Genomic DNA, 19,012 nt, shown 5'->3' on the forward strand with positions numbered 1-19,012 from the left:
CTATATGGTCATTTATGGACCTCATAGGTATCTCAAGCCATTTGCACGTGCAGAATGTAGGCACCCTATATAGAAAAATGAGCAAACCAGGGAGCAGGCGAGCAGGCGGGGCCCATGACTTACATCAGGGGTCAGCAAACTTTTTCAGCAGGGGGCTGGTCCACTGTCCTTCAGACCTTGTGGGGGACCGGACTATATTTTGAAAAAAATAAGGAACGAATTCCTATGCCCCACAAATAACCCAGAGATGCATTTTAAATAAAAGGACGCATTCTACGCATTGAAAAACACGCTGATTCCCGGACGGTCCATGGGCTGGATTGAGAAGGCGATTGGGCCACATCCGGCCCCCGTGCCTTAGTTTGCCTACCCATGACTTACGTCATAGGAGCCTACACAACACAAAACACTGTTGCTGTATGCAGGTTTCATTTTATTTGTTTTTTATCTTAAATTTTGGAAATGTACATCCAGTTTTTTTCCCTTTAATTTTTTTTGGGGGCCCCCAAGAGAGTGGGGCCCTAAGCTGTAGCTTGTTTAGCTTATACGTAAATCTGGCACAGATTGGGTCCTTTGCCTGGGCTTCCGCTCAGAGTCTGGTCTGGTGGGTCCAAGATTCCGGACAAGATCCTGACACAACGCAGAAGATGTTCCACTTCCCAAGGAGTTGACCGAGGGTCTCCTGGTGTGTCTTGTGGGGGCGGCTGCTGAGGAGAGCCAAGGAAGGCTTCTTCGGACCCCCCCAATGGGCTGGGGACGGGTGGGGTCTCCTCCTCCTCTGCTGGCCCTCCTGTGATGCTCATGGCTTTTCCTTTGACCCACACAGAGAGCCACGTGGTCCGTCCCGGCGAAAGGAACCGGACCGCGGGACCCTGTACGGAGTACTCGTGCGGGGATGGCGCCTGCATTGCCTTCAAACAGGTGCGATGGGGGGCTGTGGGGGGGCCTTTCACCCCGTCTCCCCTGCCCAGATGTTCTCCCCCCCCAAACCACTCTAAAAGGTCTCATTTCACACTACCCTCATCCCTGGTCCTGTCCAGCCACCCATCCAGTTCTCTTTCCCATCTGCAAAAGGGATCTCAAATATTTCGGGAAAGAACCAACAGCTCAGGACTGTGATACCTTAAGGACTGCCTCTCCCCAGATTTTGCGCTCGTCCCAGGCCCCTCTCTATGTCCCCTCTTTGACAAGAAGTCTGGAGGGTGGCAACACAAGGATAGGGCCTTTTCTTTGGTGGCTCCCTGCTTGTGGAAAGTTTTTAAGGACTGATGTTTTAATGTATTTTTAATCTCTGTTGGAAGCCGCCCAGAGTGGCTGGGGAAACCCAGCCAGCTGGGCAGGGTACAAATAATATATTATTATTATTATTATTATTATTATTATTATTATTATTATTATTATTATTAAATGCTCTCCCCAGGGAGCTTCACCTGGTGCCTTCATTACATGTCTTTAGGCACCAGGCAAAATCATTCCTCTTCACCTAAGCCTTCGGCCATTAAATATGTTTTTATTATTGATGCTCTGTAAAACGTGTTCTTAATGCTGTACAGTGCCCTAGGATCTTTAGATAAAGGGTGGTATATAAATTGAATTATTATTATTATTATTATTATTATTATTATTATTATTATTATTATTATTATTATTATTATTATTGGAGACCCACAGACCTTGTTTGGGTTCTTTTCCATAGAAAGAGAGACTAGTGGTTGAAGGATGTAACAGACCAGGGAAGTTTTTAATGTTTGATCCTTTATTGTGCTTTTAATATTTTGCTGGGAGCCGCCCAGAGTGGCTGGGGAAACCCAGCCAGATGAGTGGGGTGTAAATAATAATATATTTTTTTAAAATTATTATTATTATTATTCTCCAACCAGCTTTGACATCCTACTGTTTTGGGCTACTTATTTTATTTATTTATTTATTGGACTTATATACCGCCCTATACCCGAGGTTTCAGGGTGGTTCACAGAAAAAAACCCACAATATATAAAATATATTCAAGAAGGACACTGACAAACTGGAACGTGTCCAGAGGAGGGCAACCAAAATGGTCCAAGGCCTGGAAACGATGCCTTATGAGGAACGGCTAAGGGAGCCGGGCATGTTTAGCCTGGAGAAGAGGAGGTGAAGGGGTGATATGATAGCCATGTTCAAATATATAAAAGGATGTCACATAGAGGAGGGAGAAAGGTTGTTTTCTGCTGCTCCAGAGAAGCGGACACGGAGCAATGGATCCAAACTACAAGAAAGAAGATTCCACCTAAACATTAGGAAGAACTTCCTGACAGTAAGAGCTGTTTGACAGTGGAATTTGCTGCCAAGGAGTGTGGTGGAGTCTCCTACTTTGGAGGTCTTTAAGCAGAGGCTTGACAACCATATGTCAGGAGTGCTCTGATGGTGTTTCCTGCTTGGCAGGGGGTTGGACTCGATGGCCCTTGGGGTCTCTTCCAACTCTATGATTCTATGATTCTATGAAATAAAAATAAAAACAATAACCCAATAACACCCTCCCAAAAAAGATTCACAAAATGGAGAAGTGAACCACACGCGCTGCCTTGACTCCTTGGAGGAGAGGCGGGGATATAGGTGGAATTCGTTACCACCATCATAAATATCGGAACGAATCTTCAGCGAAGACCAGGCGTGGTTTAGCTTCCAGGCAATATTTGTGCGGGCAGATGCTGAATTTGGAGGGCATCTGGACAAGCCCCGAGTGACCCCTGCCCTCTCCGCCCCCCAGGTGTGCAACGGCCTGGCCGACTGCGCCGACGGCACGGAGTCCTCCGGCTGGCTGCCCTCGGACGAGCGGGACTGCGGCCTCTGGAGCCCCTGGGCCCCCTGGAGCTCATGCAGCCGCTCCTGCGGGACTGGGATGCAGGTGCGCCGCAGGTCCTGCACCCGGCGGGCGGACGATGTCCTTCGGCACTGCCTGGGAGAGGAAGCGCAGGCCCAGCAGTGCTTCGCGGTGGCCTGCCCAGGTGAGAGGGGTTGGGGGGTAGGAGGGAGGATGGCGGGAGCAGGAAGGGGGGGGAGTGTTAGGATATTTCCGTTCCACCTTAAAAGGGAGCAGGCTTTGTGAGTCAGAGAGTCTGCACATGTCCTGTTCACAGGATGTTTATGTTTCCATAGCTTTCGTTTTCTCTCTCTGTCGGAGACACTGACACAGGCAGTCATGTCTTTCTTTGTTCTGATCAACGCTGAATAAAGCTTGTAAATAATGCTCTCCTGCGTGCAACTTTTGCTGTGCATTATCTGCTGATAAGAGTGTGCATGAGCTCTGGAATGTGGCAAGATAATTTCTAGAAACTCATGTCGCTAATTGATGATACTGCGTGCCTACGGGAGATCGATGGATCGTCCGGCACACGGCTTGGGGCCATGATGGACTTTATCTCCCTAGCAGTATCCCAACAGGGAGCAGAGGAGGGAGTTGTGGGCAACTGCAGGGGTCCTTGGAGCTGAACCAGGGGAGAAGTGGCTCATGTAGACAAGCAAAGGGGAGACCTCTGGAATGGGCGCTTTCAGCCGGATGCTGCCCATTTTTCATGGTCATACAGTCATACCTCATGTTACGTTTGCTTCAGGTTGAGCATTTTCAGGTTGCGTCCCCCGGTGACCCAGAAGTTCAGGAAAGGGTTACTTCTGGGTTTTGCCACTTGCGCATGTGCAGACGCGCAAAATGACACCACGTGCATGTGCAGAAGCGGTGAATTGCGACCTGCGGGTTCTGTTCTGCTCATGTTGCAAACAGGCCTCCAGAACGGATCCCGTTCGCAACCAGAGGTACCACTGTGTGTGTGTGTGTGTGTGTGTGTGTGTGTATGGTAAAGGTAGTGGTAAAGGACCCCTGGCAGTTAAGTCCAGTCACAGACAACTCTGGGGTTGCGGCGCTCATCGCACTTTATTGGCCGAGGGAGCCGGCGTACAGCTTCCGGGTCATGTGGCCAGCATGACTAAGCCGCTTCTGGCGAACCAGAGCAGCGCACGGAAATGCCATTTACCTTCCCGCCAGAGCGGTACCTATTTATCTACTTGCACTTTGAGGTGCTTTCGAACTGCTAGGTTGGCAGGAGCAGGGACCGAGCAACGGGAGCTCACCCCGTCAAGGGGATTCGAACCGCTGACCTTCTGATCGGCAAGCCCTAGGCTCTGTGATTTAGACACACCACATTTTCCCGTGTATAAGATGCCCCCATGTATAAGACAACCCGTATTTTTTGAGCCCAAAATTAAGACTTCCCTCTGCTCCCCCGTGATTTCCATAGCACATTATATACTGCATCTTATAACATTATCCAAATTTATATTCAAATTTCCATTTGTAACCACAGAATGATCACCTTACAACTGCTCTATTAATCCTGCTAACGTTTTTAACTGTATACAGTGGTACCTCGGGTTAAGTACTTAATTCGTTCCGGAGGTCCGTTCTTAACCTGAAACTGTTCTTAACCTGAAGCACCACTTTAGCTAATGGGGCCTCCTGCTGCCGCCGGAGCACAATTTCTGTTCTCATCCTGAAGCAAAGTTCTTAACCTGAAGCACTATTTCTGGGTTAGCAGAGTCTGTAACCTGAAGCGTATGTAACCCGAGGTACCACTATACAGTGATCTTTAAGATGATCTATACATTTCCCCCATTCCTTAATAAATTTATTATCTCCTTGGTTTCTGATTCTCCATGTCCATTTTGCCATTTTGGCATAATCCATCATCTTGGTTACTCCTAATGTTTAGTCGGAATTGCCTTTCTTTTCATTGGAAGCCACGGGTTCGAGTCCTACCCTCCAGATCTGGAGGAAACAATTTTGCTCCTTCTTCCATGTGAAAGCCCTTGAAATATTTGAAGACAGCTCTCTTATCTCCTCTTTTCCAATCTAAACCTACCCAGCTCCTTCAACTGTTCCTCATCAGGCTTTGTTTCTAGACCTTTGATCCCCTCTCTTGCTCTTCTCTGCATACCAGCCAGGAGAGTTCTGCAGGATTTCCTTTGCTGGGAATCTCACCCACTGCCTGCGAGGTCTGTTTCTCTGCTCCCCCTGCCCTGACGCTTTCGCTTCCCCCTTCCGTGCAGTGGACGGCGTGTGGAGCGAATGGGCGACGTGGTCCAACTGCACCCAGGACTGCCGCGGCGTTGTGGTCCGGCGGCGAGAGTGCCTGCCCTCCCAGAACGGGGGTCGCCATTGCACAGAGATGCCAGAGGCTTTGACCAGCTCCATCGAGATCGGTGAGTCAGTCTGGGGAGCAGGAAGAGGGAGGATAATGCTGGGCGAGACATCATAGAATTGTAGAATTGGAAGGGGTCCCCCAGAGGTCCTCTAGTCCAACCCCTTGCAAGGCAGGAATCTCAACTAAAGCATCCCTGACAGATGGCCCTCCAAGCATCCCATGGCATCATAGGAGAAGGGAGCTGCTTCTTCCTCTTAAAAATATATATATTTAGACTTTTCAGATATATACATTTCACTGATTTTACAATCATTTTGTCATTTTAAAACTCGACTTCCTTCCCCCTCTTTCTGCAGTTCCTCAAATTTATTTTTAATATCTTCTGCATATACAAATTAACTTATTTATCTTCTTTATATATATACTCTTAGGTAAAGGTAAAGGTAAAGGTAAAGGGACCCCTGACCATTATGTACAGTCGTGGCCGACTCTGGGGTTGCGGCACCCATCTCGCTTCACTGGCCGAGGGAGCCGGCATTCAGCTTCCGGTTCATGTGGCCAGCATGACTAAGCCGCTTCTGGCAAAACCAGAGCAGCGCACAGAAACGCTGTTTACCTTCCCGCCAGAGCGGTACCTATTTATCTACTTGCACTTTGACGTGCTTTCGAATGCTAGGTTGGCAGGAGCAGGGACTGAGCAATGGGAGCTCACCCCGGCGAGGGGATTTGAACTGCTGACCTTCTGATCGGCAAGTCCTAGGCTCTGTGGTTTAACCCACAGTGCCACCCGTGTTCCTATACCCTTATGTAAAAGGTAAAGGTACCCCTGCCCGTACGGGCCAGTCTTGACAGACTCTAGGGTTGTGCGCTCATCTCACTCTAGAGGCCGTGAGCCGGCGCCGTCCGAAGACACTTCCGGGTCACGTGGTCAGCGTGACGAAGCTGCTCCGGCGAACCGGCACCAGAGCAGCACACGGAAACGCCGTTTACCTTCCCGCTATAAAGCGATACCTATTTATCTACTTGCACTTAAGGATCTTTCGAACTGCTAGGTGGGCAGGAGCTGGGACGGAACGATGGGAGCTCACCCCGCCGCGGGGATTCGAACCGCCGACCATGCGATCGGCAAGTCCTAGGCGCTGAGGTTTTACCCACAGCGCCACCCGCGTCCCATACTTTTATGTAGCTGCAGTTTATTACAACAATCCTGCCAATGTTTTTGCCTGTTTGCAGTTTATCTGTAAATATTCAACAAACCATTTCCATTCTTTTATACAAAGTTTGTCATCTTGACTTCTTCCGGTAAGTTTTGCCATTTCTGCATATTCCATAAGTTTTTGGGTCCATTCTTCTTTTGCTGGGACTTCTGCGTCTTTCCATTTGGGGGCAAGTGGCGTTCTGGCCGCTGTAGTCGCATACGTGAAAAAATGTCTATACAATTTAGGTAGTTCTACCCCTATAATTCCCAAGAGAGCTGCTTCTTCCTCGGCCTTCTGTGGACCATGGTGTTCTTGGCGGGGGGGGGGGGCTTACGTGGCCAAACTGGCAGCGCCCCAAGCAGCCCTCTCTGCTCCCCTTTGCCCTCTGCAGAGCTGTGCCAACGGGAAGATTGTGCCAACGCCTCCACCTGCCCCGGGGAGCTGGTCAGCCGGAAGTGTGCGCCTTGCCCCACCTCCTGCGCTGAGCTCTCCAGCCGCACGCGGTGCAGGAAGGACCGGCCCTGCAGGCCAGGTAAGCAGGGGAGGGCCAGGGAAAGGGGGCTGGCGGGGGGGTGATAAGGTTTAGTTCCAGTTCAAGAGCGAACCCGATTCACACTTTCCGAACCGGTATGCAAGCCAAACCAAAGTGTGGTACAGTGGTACCTTGATTCTCGAACTTAATCCGTTCCGGAAGTCCGTTCCAAAACCAAAGCGTTCCAAAACCAAGGCGTGCTTTCCCATAGAAAGGAATGCAAAATGGATTAATCCGTTCCAGACTTTTCAAAACAACCCCTAAAACAGCAATTGAACATGAATTTTGCTATCTAACAAGAACAAAATGAAAGCAATAAACAATGTACCGCAGACACACAATCAGTAGCTGAACTGGGTTCCACACAGTCACAAAAAGAAAAACAAAAGAGCCTCAAAAACAGAAATGCAAAATAAATAGCAAAAACAGACAGATCTCAGTGTAATACTCAAATTGGAAGCGGAACACTCAAAACGGAGAACATTCGACATCCAAAGTAAGTTCGCAAACTGGAAGACTTCCGGGTTTGCAGTGTTTGCGTTCCAAGTTGTCTGAGTACCAAGGCGTTTGAAAACCAAGGTACCACTGTACTACATTCGTTTCTTTTCCTTCATTTTTTCTTTTCTCCCCTTTTTCTAAAAAATAGCACCTTATATGTAAAAAAACCCACAAAAATTCCCACAAGGAAAAACAACCCACAACATTCTCCTTCACACTGTGTAAAAAATTAGAACATTTAACACCTATATTTCTGTTTTAATATTCCTACCTTGTTCACTGAGCTTATTGGTGATTATCTTGTTTGTTTTCTTTCTTTCTTTTGTGTCTTTCTGACTGTCTTTCTTTCTTTGTTACAATTTATTTATATATGTACAGCTTTTTTGCCCAATGGCCAAAATGGCATGCGTATTTATTTATTTGTTTATTCAAATAGATAGAAATAAAAATGTGCACCCCACCAATGAGACCATTCCATTGTAACTATCCAACCTGCCAAAATTTCAACACTTCTTGTGATGGTTTGACCCCTTTCCGTTTTAACAGTACAAATTCTCCAAATAACCTTCCATATCTCCTCAAAATCATTTCTCCTTATTCTTTTATATCTTGTCGTTCAAAGGGTTTTCCTGGCCTCATTTATCATCTCTCACTTGTAACAGAGTTTTGCTAAAGTGGTATTCCGGAGGATGCAATGTGTGTGGACTGCTCAGAAAAAAATAATTTTATTTTGGGGGCTGGTCTTGTTGAGGGATAAATAGTTATTTGTTACTTGATGTATTGCATTCATCAAACTTTTCAATACCTGAGTGACTCAAAAATGACAAACATCCATACTGCTGAAGACGGTTGTTTTATTTTGTACCTAGATGTTATTCTTGAAAATATATAAAAATTATGCAGGAATAAATAAACAAACACATGAACTATTACGCAGAAGCAGCCTCTGAACTTCGCACTTCTCTGAATTTTGGAGTGCCGTTTTCCTGCGAGGTAATGTAGAAAAATGCATCTGCTAGGCTCAGCTGTGCATAAAATGAAAAGTGTTAGTCAAAATAACAGTTTTATTTTAAGGAATGAATATTATATGCAGCTGCCGGACAGAGAGCCAGAAGTCCTTTCACCCTTTTCTATCTTTCTGTAGTTTTCCTCTTCTCTTTTTTTCAGGTCTCTCCTTTTCTTGTTTTTTCTTCTTTCTGGCTCTGTTCTTTTTCAGACTAAGTAGCTATAGGATAGACTAAGTAGTATATACTTTGTAATGGGCACATGATTTTGTGTATCTACGAACAGGTATCAATAAATAAGTCAATTAAGAACAAAAAAGCATTCTGTTAGGGACAATTGCATTGCAAGAATGTTGTTATGAGGCAAAATGCCATAGAAACATGTGCCTCGAGAGATGCATTTTCAGAACTTTTAAAAAAAAGATTGCAAATTGGTGTGGCGATGTGGAGAATCGAATGTGGAAAATGAGAAAGCGAGAGAAACCTAAACTGATGGCTCTGCCCACTCCTAAACTAAACGCTGCCTGGTTTTCTAAATGGTATCAAGGCAACAGGCCAGGATAAACCGCTGTCTGGTTTGTCTCCTGTTGTAAATAAAATTTGCCCTTTTTCCCTTATGGGGTATCCAAGAGCCCGTATAGAGTCCTTAAGTGGGTTCCCTATCGGTAGGAGAGAATAACAGAGGCCAAGCAGAGAATATTGAGAAGCAAAGCAGCTAGTAAGCTTGATCTTTATTGAACTGTTGCAACGGGGGGCTCCCCTCACACGCAGGAAAGGAGGAGGAACCCAGAAAAATGCTGTGCAAGGGCTTATAAAGACTTTTGAAATTCCCATCCTGTAGATCAAGACCACCCCCAGAAACATCATACAGTGGTACCTCTGGATGCGAATGGGATCCATTCCAGAGCCCCATTCACATCCAGAAGCGAACACAACCCGCGTCCGCACGTCTGTGTGTGCGCAGGTCGCAATTCACCACTTCTGCGCATGCGCATGACGTCATTTTGACCGTCTGCGCATGTGCGAGTGGCGAAACCCGGAAGTAATGTGCTCCATTACTTCCGGGTTGCCGCAGCGTGCAACCCGAAAATACTTATCCCAAAGCTACTTCAACCCGAGGCATGACTATACCTACATTGCAGAAAAGGTGGTCTACAACAGAAATTTGAATGTTGTTTTTCCTGTCTGCCAGGTTATCTGATAATGCCTTATCTGACTGCCTTTCCTGGTAGTTTGGCCATTCCTTTGAGATGGTGATTACCCAATTCCTGAGACAATGGGGAGGCTCCCTCACCCCCTCCCTCCTTGCAGAGAAAACATTTGGTCAGTTTGGGAGTCAAAATGGTTTCAGGTCGGTCTTCCTGTGCTGATCTGTGTACGTGCTTGGTTGGTACATTTATGAACATTTATTATATATATAAGACCTTAAATTTTATTATTACACTCCCTTCCTCCGTTCCCCCACCTTCTCTCTCTCTCTTCTGCTCAGGGTGCTGGTGCCCCGATGGGCTGGTCCTGGACAGCGATCAGCAGTGCGTGCGCCCCCGAGAGTGTCCCTGCCAGGTGGAGGGCATCCGCTACTGGCCCGGCCAGCTGGTGAAGGTCAATTGCCGCATCTGCACCTGCCAGGACGGTCAGATGAAGCGCTGCCGGCAGAACCCAGAGTGCACAGGTGGGCACGGCCCCTCTCCCCGCATTGCTAGATGCCCCAGGAGGTGCCCCCGACAATCCGGTGGTCCCCCAGGCTCAAACCTGTGGGAATATTGAGGATAGTAGGAGAGGATATATTGATTAAATTTTTTTTTAAAATGATATTTATTGAAAAAAAGAATTTTTTTTTTTTAATTACAAAGACAAGTGGGGAGCTGCAGGTGTGCAGATGTGCCGGCCAGTGTCCTTCTCCTTATTGGTAACTCTTCCTCCCCGCTTTCCCCTGTGTTGCCAGTGAATTGCGGCTGGTCCTCCTGGTCGCCCTGGGGCGAGTGCCTGGGTCCCTGTGGGGTGCAGAGCATCCAGTGGTCTTTCCGCAGCCCCAACAACCCCAGCAAGCACGGCAACGGCCGCCAGTGCCGCGGCATCTACCGCAAAGCCCGCAGGTGAGCCCACACAGAGCCAGCCATCGCTTGGAGGCCCTCCCAGGTGCTCCTTTTTTGCTAGAGGCTGAAGCTGAAAACTTCTCTCTCCCGCAATGGAGGCTTCATCCTCCCTCAACGGTTCATCGCATTTTTGCTGTATTTCTTATGTGGTTTTTTAAAGATGTTATTGCTGTGAGCCTCAGATAGTAGATGGATAGATGGATAGATGGATAGATGGATAGGGTGGTATATAAATATATTTTGTAAATAAAGCAGGCCAAGGAAGACAGCTTCCCAATTTTATTCGAATTTACCATTTTTGCAGAAGACACGCATATATATGTGGCTTGGGAAACCAGATGGTTGGGGAATAATAATAAGTATACACCCGGACAACACCATTACTGGCCCCAACAACATCACACATACCATCTCGGGACTATTTAATTGCTCATCATCTAACATTGTGTATGCCATCAAATGCCAACAGTGTCCTTCAGCTCTCTATATTGGACAAACAGGCCAAACCTTACGCCAAAGAATAAACGGACATAAATCTGACATCAAGAATCACAAAACAGAGAAACCAGTAGGAGAACACTTCAATCTCCCAGGACATTCTATACAAGATCTCAAAGTAGCTGTTTTACTACAAAGGAATTTCAGAAATAGACTGGAAAGAGAAGCTGCTGAATTGCAACTCATTACCAAACTTAAAACCATGGAGAGACCTGGTTTGAACAAAGACATTGGATTCTTATCTTATTATACATGACTAAGCCATTTTTCACCTTCCCACCCCTTGCCTTTTCCTGTAAGACCTATTACAGTCGTTAAGAGTCGTCAAGAGGCTCATCTCAGCTATCTGCCAATCTCCCATTCCCACCACCCCTTCTGAGTAATACCCCTCCCCACCTTCTCACTATATAGAAGGATCTGGCAACTTCTGTTTCAGTGTATCTGAAGAAGTGTGCATGCACACGAAAGCTCATACCAAGAACTAACTTAGTTGGTCTTTAAGGTGCTACTGGAAGGAATTTTTTTATTTTGACTATGGCAGACCAACACGGCTACCTATCTGTAACTATATTACAAGTGTTATTGGAATCCCGCTAACGATGTTAATTGTTTACAGTTGTCTCCAAGGTGAATTATAAATCCCTCCCCCCATTTCTTATTCTAATTTTGGTCTTTCTGATTTCTGATTTTTTCTGGCACTTTTGCCATTTCAGCGTGTCCAAAGTCCGCTTTGGTTTAATCCAGCCCCTGTGGCAGTTTATTTCCTGGGGTAAAATCCTAAAAAAAGCCTCAACAACCTCAATCCTAAAAAACGGTCAACAACTTTGGTCGGCCCTCATGGCCCTTCACTTCATCAAATCTGGCCCTCTTTGAAAAAAGTTTGGACACCACAAATCTGCCATTCTCCTTGGAGAACATTTCTAATCCATGATCTCTCTCTCTCTCGCCTGCCCGCCATGGTTCCTGCCCGAATCGGCTGCAGCCAACCAGCAGAAGCCAAACAAAGAAAAAAACTGATTTGTCTGCTTTCTCTTGTGGGGGGCGGGGAGGTTGCCCGGCTGCCTTTCCCCACTTACATGGGGGGCCCTGGAAGGAATCCACCAGCCATGATCTCCTGCAGCCCCTCCCTCTCCCTTTGCAGGTGTCAGACGGATCCGTGCGAAGAGTGCGAGCACCACGGCCGGGCGCATGCCATCGGCGACCGCTGGCGCTCAGGGCAGTGCCAGGTGTGCCAATGCCTGCCCAACCTGACCGTCCAGTGCTCCCAGTATTGCCCCTACAGCACGGTGGCCTGCCCTGAGGTGAGTCTGGCATGTTCCCTCCTCTTCTTGTGCACCAGGACGCAAGGGTGTCTCTGAGCATGTGCTGACTTCCTCACCGACGCGCATCCCTCTGTCCTGCAGGGCCGAGTCCTGGTCGAGGGCCGAGGAGACGCCTGCTGCTACTGCGTGGAGGCAGGTGAGCCCCCCAGGGTGGCAGGGAAAGGGGGCAGAGACCCTGCACCTCTCCTCCCACCCCACATCGGACAGACTCTGCAATTTCAGTTTTCTCCCCAGGCCTGTGTGTTTATATACACTGGGTTTGTGAATTATTTGCTGCACTGAATGAGGAATAAGTTTTAGAACTCTAGATGCAGGATTCAGAGCTCAAGAACCCCTGGCAGATGGATATCCAACCTCTGCTTAAAAGCCTCCGATGAATCACAGAATCCTAGAATTTCAGGGTTGGGAGGGCTCCCCAGCGGTCATCTAGTCCAACCCCCTGCAATGCAGGAATCACAGCTAAGTAGGTCAACCCCCTGCAATGCTCCAATTGCCGCTAATCATGGGGGACGACCCTTGTTTCCTGTTTCGGGAAGCTTTTAATGTTTGATGTATTATAGTATTTTAATATTCTTTTGGAAGCCGCCCAGAGTGGCTGGGGAAGCCCAGCCAGATGGGCGGGGTATAAATAATAAATTGTTGTTGTTGTTGTTGTTGTTGTTGTTGTTGTTTCCTTGGGAATCTTATTCCTTGTTTTTTGAACTTTGAGGATGCTATGTTCAAATCTTACAATTCCGAAATATTTCGTAGCATCCTGGAATTGTAGCGTTGGAAGGCAGCCCTGTTTAGGGAAGTTTTTAATGTCTGATGTTTTCTTGCTTTTTTATTTTTATTCCAGTCTTTTTCCATCTATAATACGCCCCCATGTATAAGACGCCCCCTATTTTTGGGGACTCAGGTTTAAGAAAATGGGGGAAGATGGCCCCATGTATAAGACACACCCTAGTTTTTGACATTATTTTTTAGGGGGAAAACCTTGTCTTATACACAAAAATACGGTAATACAGTGGATGCTCAGGTTGTGAATGTGATCCGTGTGGGATGCACGTTCGCAACCTGCAGTGGCACATCTGCGCATGTGCGGGTTGCGATTTAGCGCTTCTGTGCATGTGCAACCACTGAAACCTGGAAGTAACCCATTCTGGTACTTCCCGGTTTTGGCGGTCCATAACACAAAAAAAACCCTGAAGCGTCTGTAACCCAAGGTATGACTGTATTCTGCTGGGAGCCACCCAGAGTGGCTGGGGAAACCCAGCAAGATGGGTGGGGTAGAAATAATAATAACATTATTATTATTATTATTATTATTATTATTATTATTATTCAGCTCCCTACAGTGCAGCACTCACAGGAGTCTTGAGGTCACAAGCAGATTCAACAGAATTCCCCAGCTCAAAACCCTAGTTACCCCCCAGGGTCTCGTGTTCGGTGGTGGCCCAGGACGTCACCCCAGGATCTGCCCAACCCCTCCTGTTTCCTTCCTATGCAGGTGAGAACCGGACAGCTCTGCCAACTGTGCCAGCCCTTGGACCCCTGGGGCCCACCTTGGCCAGCCCGGCTGCCTTGACCACAGCCTTGCCCTTCAACACCTTCCCAATGCCCCCTCTCGGAGGTGAGACTCTGCGCGCATCATTCCTTGCACCTGGGTAAATGCAGGCCTGTGACTTGGGGCTTCTCGTCTGCAGCAACAGAGAGAGCCCCCTTCCGGGATGGAGGTTGTCCAAGAAAGGGTTGCTCCTCCCACTTGCTTGGTGGGCGGGGCTCTATATGCAAACAACCTCCGTCACCTTGGACAGAGCACAGTGAAGATGCCTCTGCCTGGTGTCAAGAGGCAAGGAGTTCCAAAGTTCGAGTCCTGCCGCAAGAAAGAGAGGAAGGAAGGAAGGAAGGAAGGAAGGAAGGAAGGAAGGAAGGAAGGAAGGAAGGAAGGAAGGGAAAGCTGGAGCAGCTGATGAGCTCACCCAGAAAGGCTTTTCCAATCAAAGTGGACCCTTAAAAGAGATGTGATCAGTGTTAGAAACTGAGATATGGGAGCTAAATGGCACCTTTAGGTTATGGGCACCACAACGGAATGTCTAAGTGCGCTTTTTAAATAACAATAATACAGTGGTGCCCCGCAAGACGAATGCCTCGCAAGACGGAAAACTCGCCAGACGAAAGAGTTTTCCGTTTTGGAGGTGCTTCGCAAAACGAATTTCCTATGGGCTTGCTTCGCAAGACAACAATGTCTTGCGAGTTCCTGCTGGTTCCCCCCCCCTTTTTCTAAGCCGCTAAGCCGCTTATCAGCTGATCCGATCAGCAGATAAGACGCTAAAAGCCGCTAATAGCGCTAATCTGCTAATCCGTCAATGGGCTTGCTTCGCAAGACAAAAAAACCGCTAGATGAAGAGAATCACAGAACGGATTCTTGCGAGGCACCACTGTACAATGCCAGAAATGAATGAACAGCAGCTAAAACATTATGTTCATTTTTCACATGGTCTAGTCCTTCCCCTGCCCACCCGCCTAATATTCTTAAGAGGGTCTCTTCTCCAGTCTTCAGAGGAGCTGGAAGTGGGGAGGCAGAAAAAGGTCCCCCTTTCCTTCCACTCTGCAGTTTCAGTCTGAAATCTTAGGCTCCCAGAGCTCAGAAACTGCTCACACTAATGAAATTCCCTGGCGCAAAATGTGCCTAGAACGATGGGAGTTTCAAACGCTGGGTGTGATGTGTTTCCACGATGCCAGGCGCTCTCCCAACCCCACCTCCCTTCTGTGCCACCACCCAGACCTCTGCTACGGCCCGCTGGGCATTGCCTCTCTGCCGGACGCCAGCTTCACGGCTTCCTCGCAGCAGCCAGAGAACCCGGCTCACGCCGCCCGCCTCAACCGCGTCCTGCCCAGCGCCGACCTCCAGGGCTGGGCTCCCCCAGCAGACGTCTATCCTGAGCTGCTCTCCCGACCCCCCTTCCTGCACGTGGATCTGGGGGAACCCAGGAACCTGACAGGTGGGTGCTCCCCTCACTCTAGAAGGAAGCTCGCAGGAGAGCTGGCCGAGGTTGGGTGGGGGCTGTGCCAGATTTACGTACAGTGGAATTTTCAGTTGCGGATGTAATCCGTCCTGGAGGCACGTCTGCAACTCGAAGCGTTCGCATCCAGAAGTGCAGCGTTTGTGTATGCGCATGGCGTGGTTTAGTGCTTTGTGTATGCGCGAGCAGCGAAACCTGGAAGCAACCTGTTCCCATACTTTTGGGTACATCTGGACGCAAGACAAAAACACGCAACCTGAAGCAGACACAACATGAGGTATGACTGTATAAGCTAAACAAGCTATAGCTTAGTGCCCCACTCTCTTGGGGGCCCCCAAAAAAATTAAATGAAAGAAAACTGGATGTACATTTCCAAAATATAACATAAAAAACAAATGAAATAAAACCTACATCCAGCAACAGCGTTTTGTGTTCTGTAGGCTCCTATGATGTAAGTCCTAGCCCCCGCCTGCTAGCCTGCTCCCTAAAATATCCCTGGTTTGCTCCTTTCTATATATAGGGTGCCTACATTTTGCCATTTATAATTATTGGTAGTTTGCATTGTATATTTACACCTATTATTATTTCATGTTATAGGAAGTTTCTAGAGACTAGACGATAAGTCTTTGTAAATTGTGTTTCTAAAGGAACCTTCGTTCTTGCCAAATGCCAATGTGTTTGCATTATTAAGTGTGTTATGAATAAAAAATCCTTTTAAGTTAGAGCTTAATATGTAATTATTTCACTATTAATATACTTCTTCTTAATTGTATTTCCATTCAACAATTAGCCTGCTCCCTAAAATATCCCTGGTTTGCTCCTTTCTATATATAGGGTGCCTACATTCTGCATGGACTGGTTGCATGGCGGCATGCGGCATGCGGCTGCAGCCTGCAGTGCAGCCCAGTTGACTGTAGGTCAAGCTGTTGTGCCTGTTTTCTAATATCAAAGAGTGCATGTAGACTGATGGTCAGGCAGCGTAGACTAAGAGCATGAGTCTTATGCCTACGGATTGATTTCATGTAACACATAATTTATTTACTTTGATCCCATTATAAAATGGCCTTTCCTCCTCAGGCGTGGTGGTGCAGGGGGCCGGATCCTCTGATGCCTACGTGACCAGCTTCTTCCTGCGGTTCAGCCTGGACGGCGTGAGGTGGCACGACTACCACGAGGCCTCTTCCACGGGCACCGTGCCCGACCTAAAGGTGCAAAACCCACGTGGTCTATCTCATTTATTGATTCTCCAAGGAACTCCAGGTGGCGCCCATGGCCACGTCTCTCCCTCCTCACTTACTCCCCGCAACAACAGCCTTGTGAGGTAGGCTGGGCTGAGAGGCAGCCACTCGGCCCAGTGATCTTCATGGCTGAGTGGAGATTCGAACCCTGGTCTCTAACCTAGTCCGACGCTCTAACCCCTGGCTCGAGAGGGTGGAGTGGGGGGAACGAAGGGCTAAGTTCATGGGCCCACAGGGCAGCTTTTGCCAACCTTGTGCCCTCCAGATGTTTTGGGAGGCAGCTGCCGCCAGCCCGAGTCAGCGCACGCTGGCAGGAGTTGTAGTTCAGAACGCCTGGAGGGCAGCAGGTTGGCAAAGGCTGCTTTCGGGATTTTGTGCATCTATATCTAAGACAGTTGATCTTATGGGTTTAGTTGGGAAACAGCTGTAGGACATCTGTATTGCGTAGAATCATGGAATCATAGTTGGAAGGGACCCAAGGGTCATCTAGTCCAACCCGCTGCAGTTTCGGAATCTCAGCTTAAGCAGGACTTTTGGAGGAAGAGAGGAGAACTAGCCCCGCTGTGTGGAGAGAGTCTCTTCCTTTAAATTCCTAGGAGTTTATCTCAGTGAAGACCTTACTTGGAAAATCAATACAACCCAGGTGGTTAAGAAACCTCAACAGAGACTCCTTCTCCTCAGAGTATTGCGGAAGAATGATGTCAATCAACATCTGATGATCTCCTTCTACCAGTCCACAATAGAAAGTGTCCTTTCCTACTGCATCATGGTGTGGGACGCTGGTTTGACATCATCTGATAGGAAGTGCCTACAGAGGGTGGTGAATACAGCACAAGATATTATGGGCTGTCCCGTGAATCCACTGGATGAAATAGCGGAAGAACGTTGCCTCAGGAGAGTGAGGAAAACTCTCAGGGATGATTCACACTCTGGCCAGCACTTTGTTGATCTCCTGCCCTCGGGCAGAAGATACAGAAGCAGGATTAGTCACACCAACACGGTGAAGAACGGCTTCTATCCATGGGCTGTTAGGCTGCTGAATGAAAAGATAACAACAGGGCAACTGACTTTTGGGTTTGGTGGGTAAACGAGGGGAATTAAGACCAAGAGAGCTGAGTGGGGGGTGCTCATGTAATCTCACTGTATACAAGTTGTACAAGTGACAATAAAGTATTTCAATTTCAAAAGAAAGAGAAGGAAGGAAGGAAGGGAGGGAGGGAAACCGATGCTCATAAGAAATGTGTTTAAATATAGCCAGGGTAGTAAGGTGCTCAGACCATGGCTCAAAAGGTGGTGGCTCCATTTATGTTTTTGATGACAAGGTGCTTCGTAACATTGGTATTAATACTTTATTGAAAAGTTTTTAATTATAAAGAAATAAAGCGAGACAAAGAAAAAGAGGAGGTATATCATTCAATCGGTGCTTTGTAAAGTTGAATGAGTTCTGACGATGGGACCTTCGGTCTCTTCCCCTTCCTCTAGCTCTTCCAAGGGAACTCCGACGACTCAACGCCTGTGGTCAGGACCTTCCAGCGCATGGTGCGCGCCCGGCATGTCCGGATCCTTCCCCGCGACTTCCACAATGGGATCTTCCTCCGTGTGGAGCTGCTGGGCTGTGGGAAAGGTAGGATGGCAGGATTGGCGAGGCGTATTGGCGGTGCGTGACTAATAATAATAATAATAATAATAATAATAATAATAATAATAATAATAAATTATTGTTTTTACCCTGCCAATCTGGCTGGGTCTCCCCAGGCACTCTGGGTGGCTTCCAACAGAAGGTTAAAAATGCATTAAAACATCAGTCGTTAAAAACTTCCCTAAACAGGGCTGCCTTCAGATGTCTTCTAAAAGTCAGATAGTTGTTAATTTCCTTGACATCTGATGGGAGGGCGTTCCACAGGGCGGGCGCCACCACCAAGAAGGCCCTCTGCCCGGTTCCTTGTAGCTTCGCTTCTCACAGTGAGGGAACCGCCAGAAGGCCCTCGGAGCTGGACCTCAGTGCCCGGGCCCAATGATGGGGGTGGAGACGCTCCTTCAGGTATCCTGGGCTGTTTAGGCTTTTCAAGGTCAGCACCAACACTTTGAATTGTGCTCGGGAACATACTAGGAGCCAATGTAGGTCTTTCAAGACCGGTGTTATGTGGTCTGGCCGGCCGCTCCCAGTTACCAGTCTAGCTGCCGCATTCTGGATTAGTTGTAGTTTCCAGATCATCTTCAAAGGTAGCCCCACACAGGAGATAACTAGAGCAGGCACCCACAAACTCGGCCCTTCAGATATTTTGGGACTACAATTCCCATCATCCCTGACCACTGGTTTTGTTAGCTAGGGATGATGGGAGTTGTAGTCCCAAAACAACTGGAGGACTGAGTTTGAGGATGCCTGAACTAGAGCACACACCACCCTGGCAATTGGGCGCTGCTGTTCCTTCTGTCTAAACCCTCG

At 47.9% G+C, this 19,012-nt stretch overlaps 1 protein-coding gene across 1 annotated transcript in view; it reads left to right on the forward strand.

The window, feature by feature from the left end:
* Nucleotides 1–19,012, forward strand: part of LOC308569488 (SCO-spondin-like) — a 198,326-nt gene that overhangs the window by 66,773 nt on the left and 112,541 nt on the right. Inside the window, exons 33-44 of the mRNA XM_081163402.1 lie at nucleotides 827–921; nucleotides 2,747–2,984; nucleotides 5,080–5,232; nucleotides 6,765–6,905; nucleotides 9,897–10,079; nucleotides 10,353–10,503; nucleotides 12,143–12,302; nucleotides 12,405–12,459; nucleotides 13,813–13,935; nucleotides 15,089–15,307; nucleotides 16,406–16,536; nucleotides 18,049–18,190. Coding sequence (XP_081019528.1) covers nucleotides 827–921; nucleotides 2,747–2,984; nucleotides 5,080–5,232; nucleotides 6,765–6,905; nucleotides 9,897–10,079; nucleotides 10,353–10,503; nucleotides 12,143–12,302; nucleotides 12,405–12,459; nucleotides 13,813–13,935; nucleotides 15,089–15,307; nucleotides 16,406–16,536; nucleotides 18,049–18,190 — 1,791 coding nt within the window. The remainder of the gene's footprint in view (nucleotides 1–826; nucleotides 922–2,746; nucleotides 2,985–5,079; nucleotides 5,233–6,764; nucleotides 6,906–9,896; nucleotides 10,080–10,352; nucleotides 10,504–12,142; nucleotides 12,303–12,404; nucleotides 12,460–13,812; nucleotides 13,936–15,088; nucleotides 15,308–16,405; nucleotides 16,537–18,048; nucleotides 18,191–19,012) is intronic.

The sequence above is a fragment of the Podarcis bocagei genome (assembly GCF_964188305.1).
Source record: "Podarcis bocagei genome assembly, chromosome: 12".
In the NCBI taxonomy this organism is placed as follows: Eukaryota; Metazoa; Chordata; class Lepidosauria; order Squamata; family Lacertidae; genus Podarcis; species Podarcis bocagei.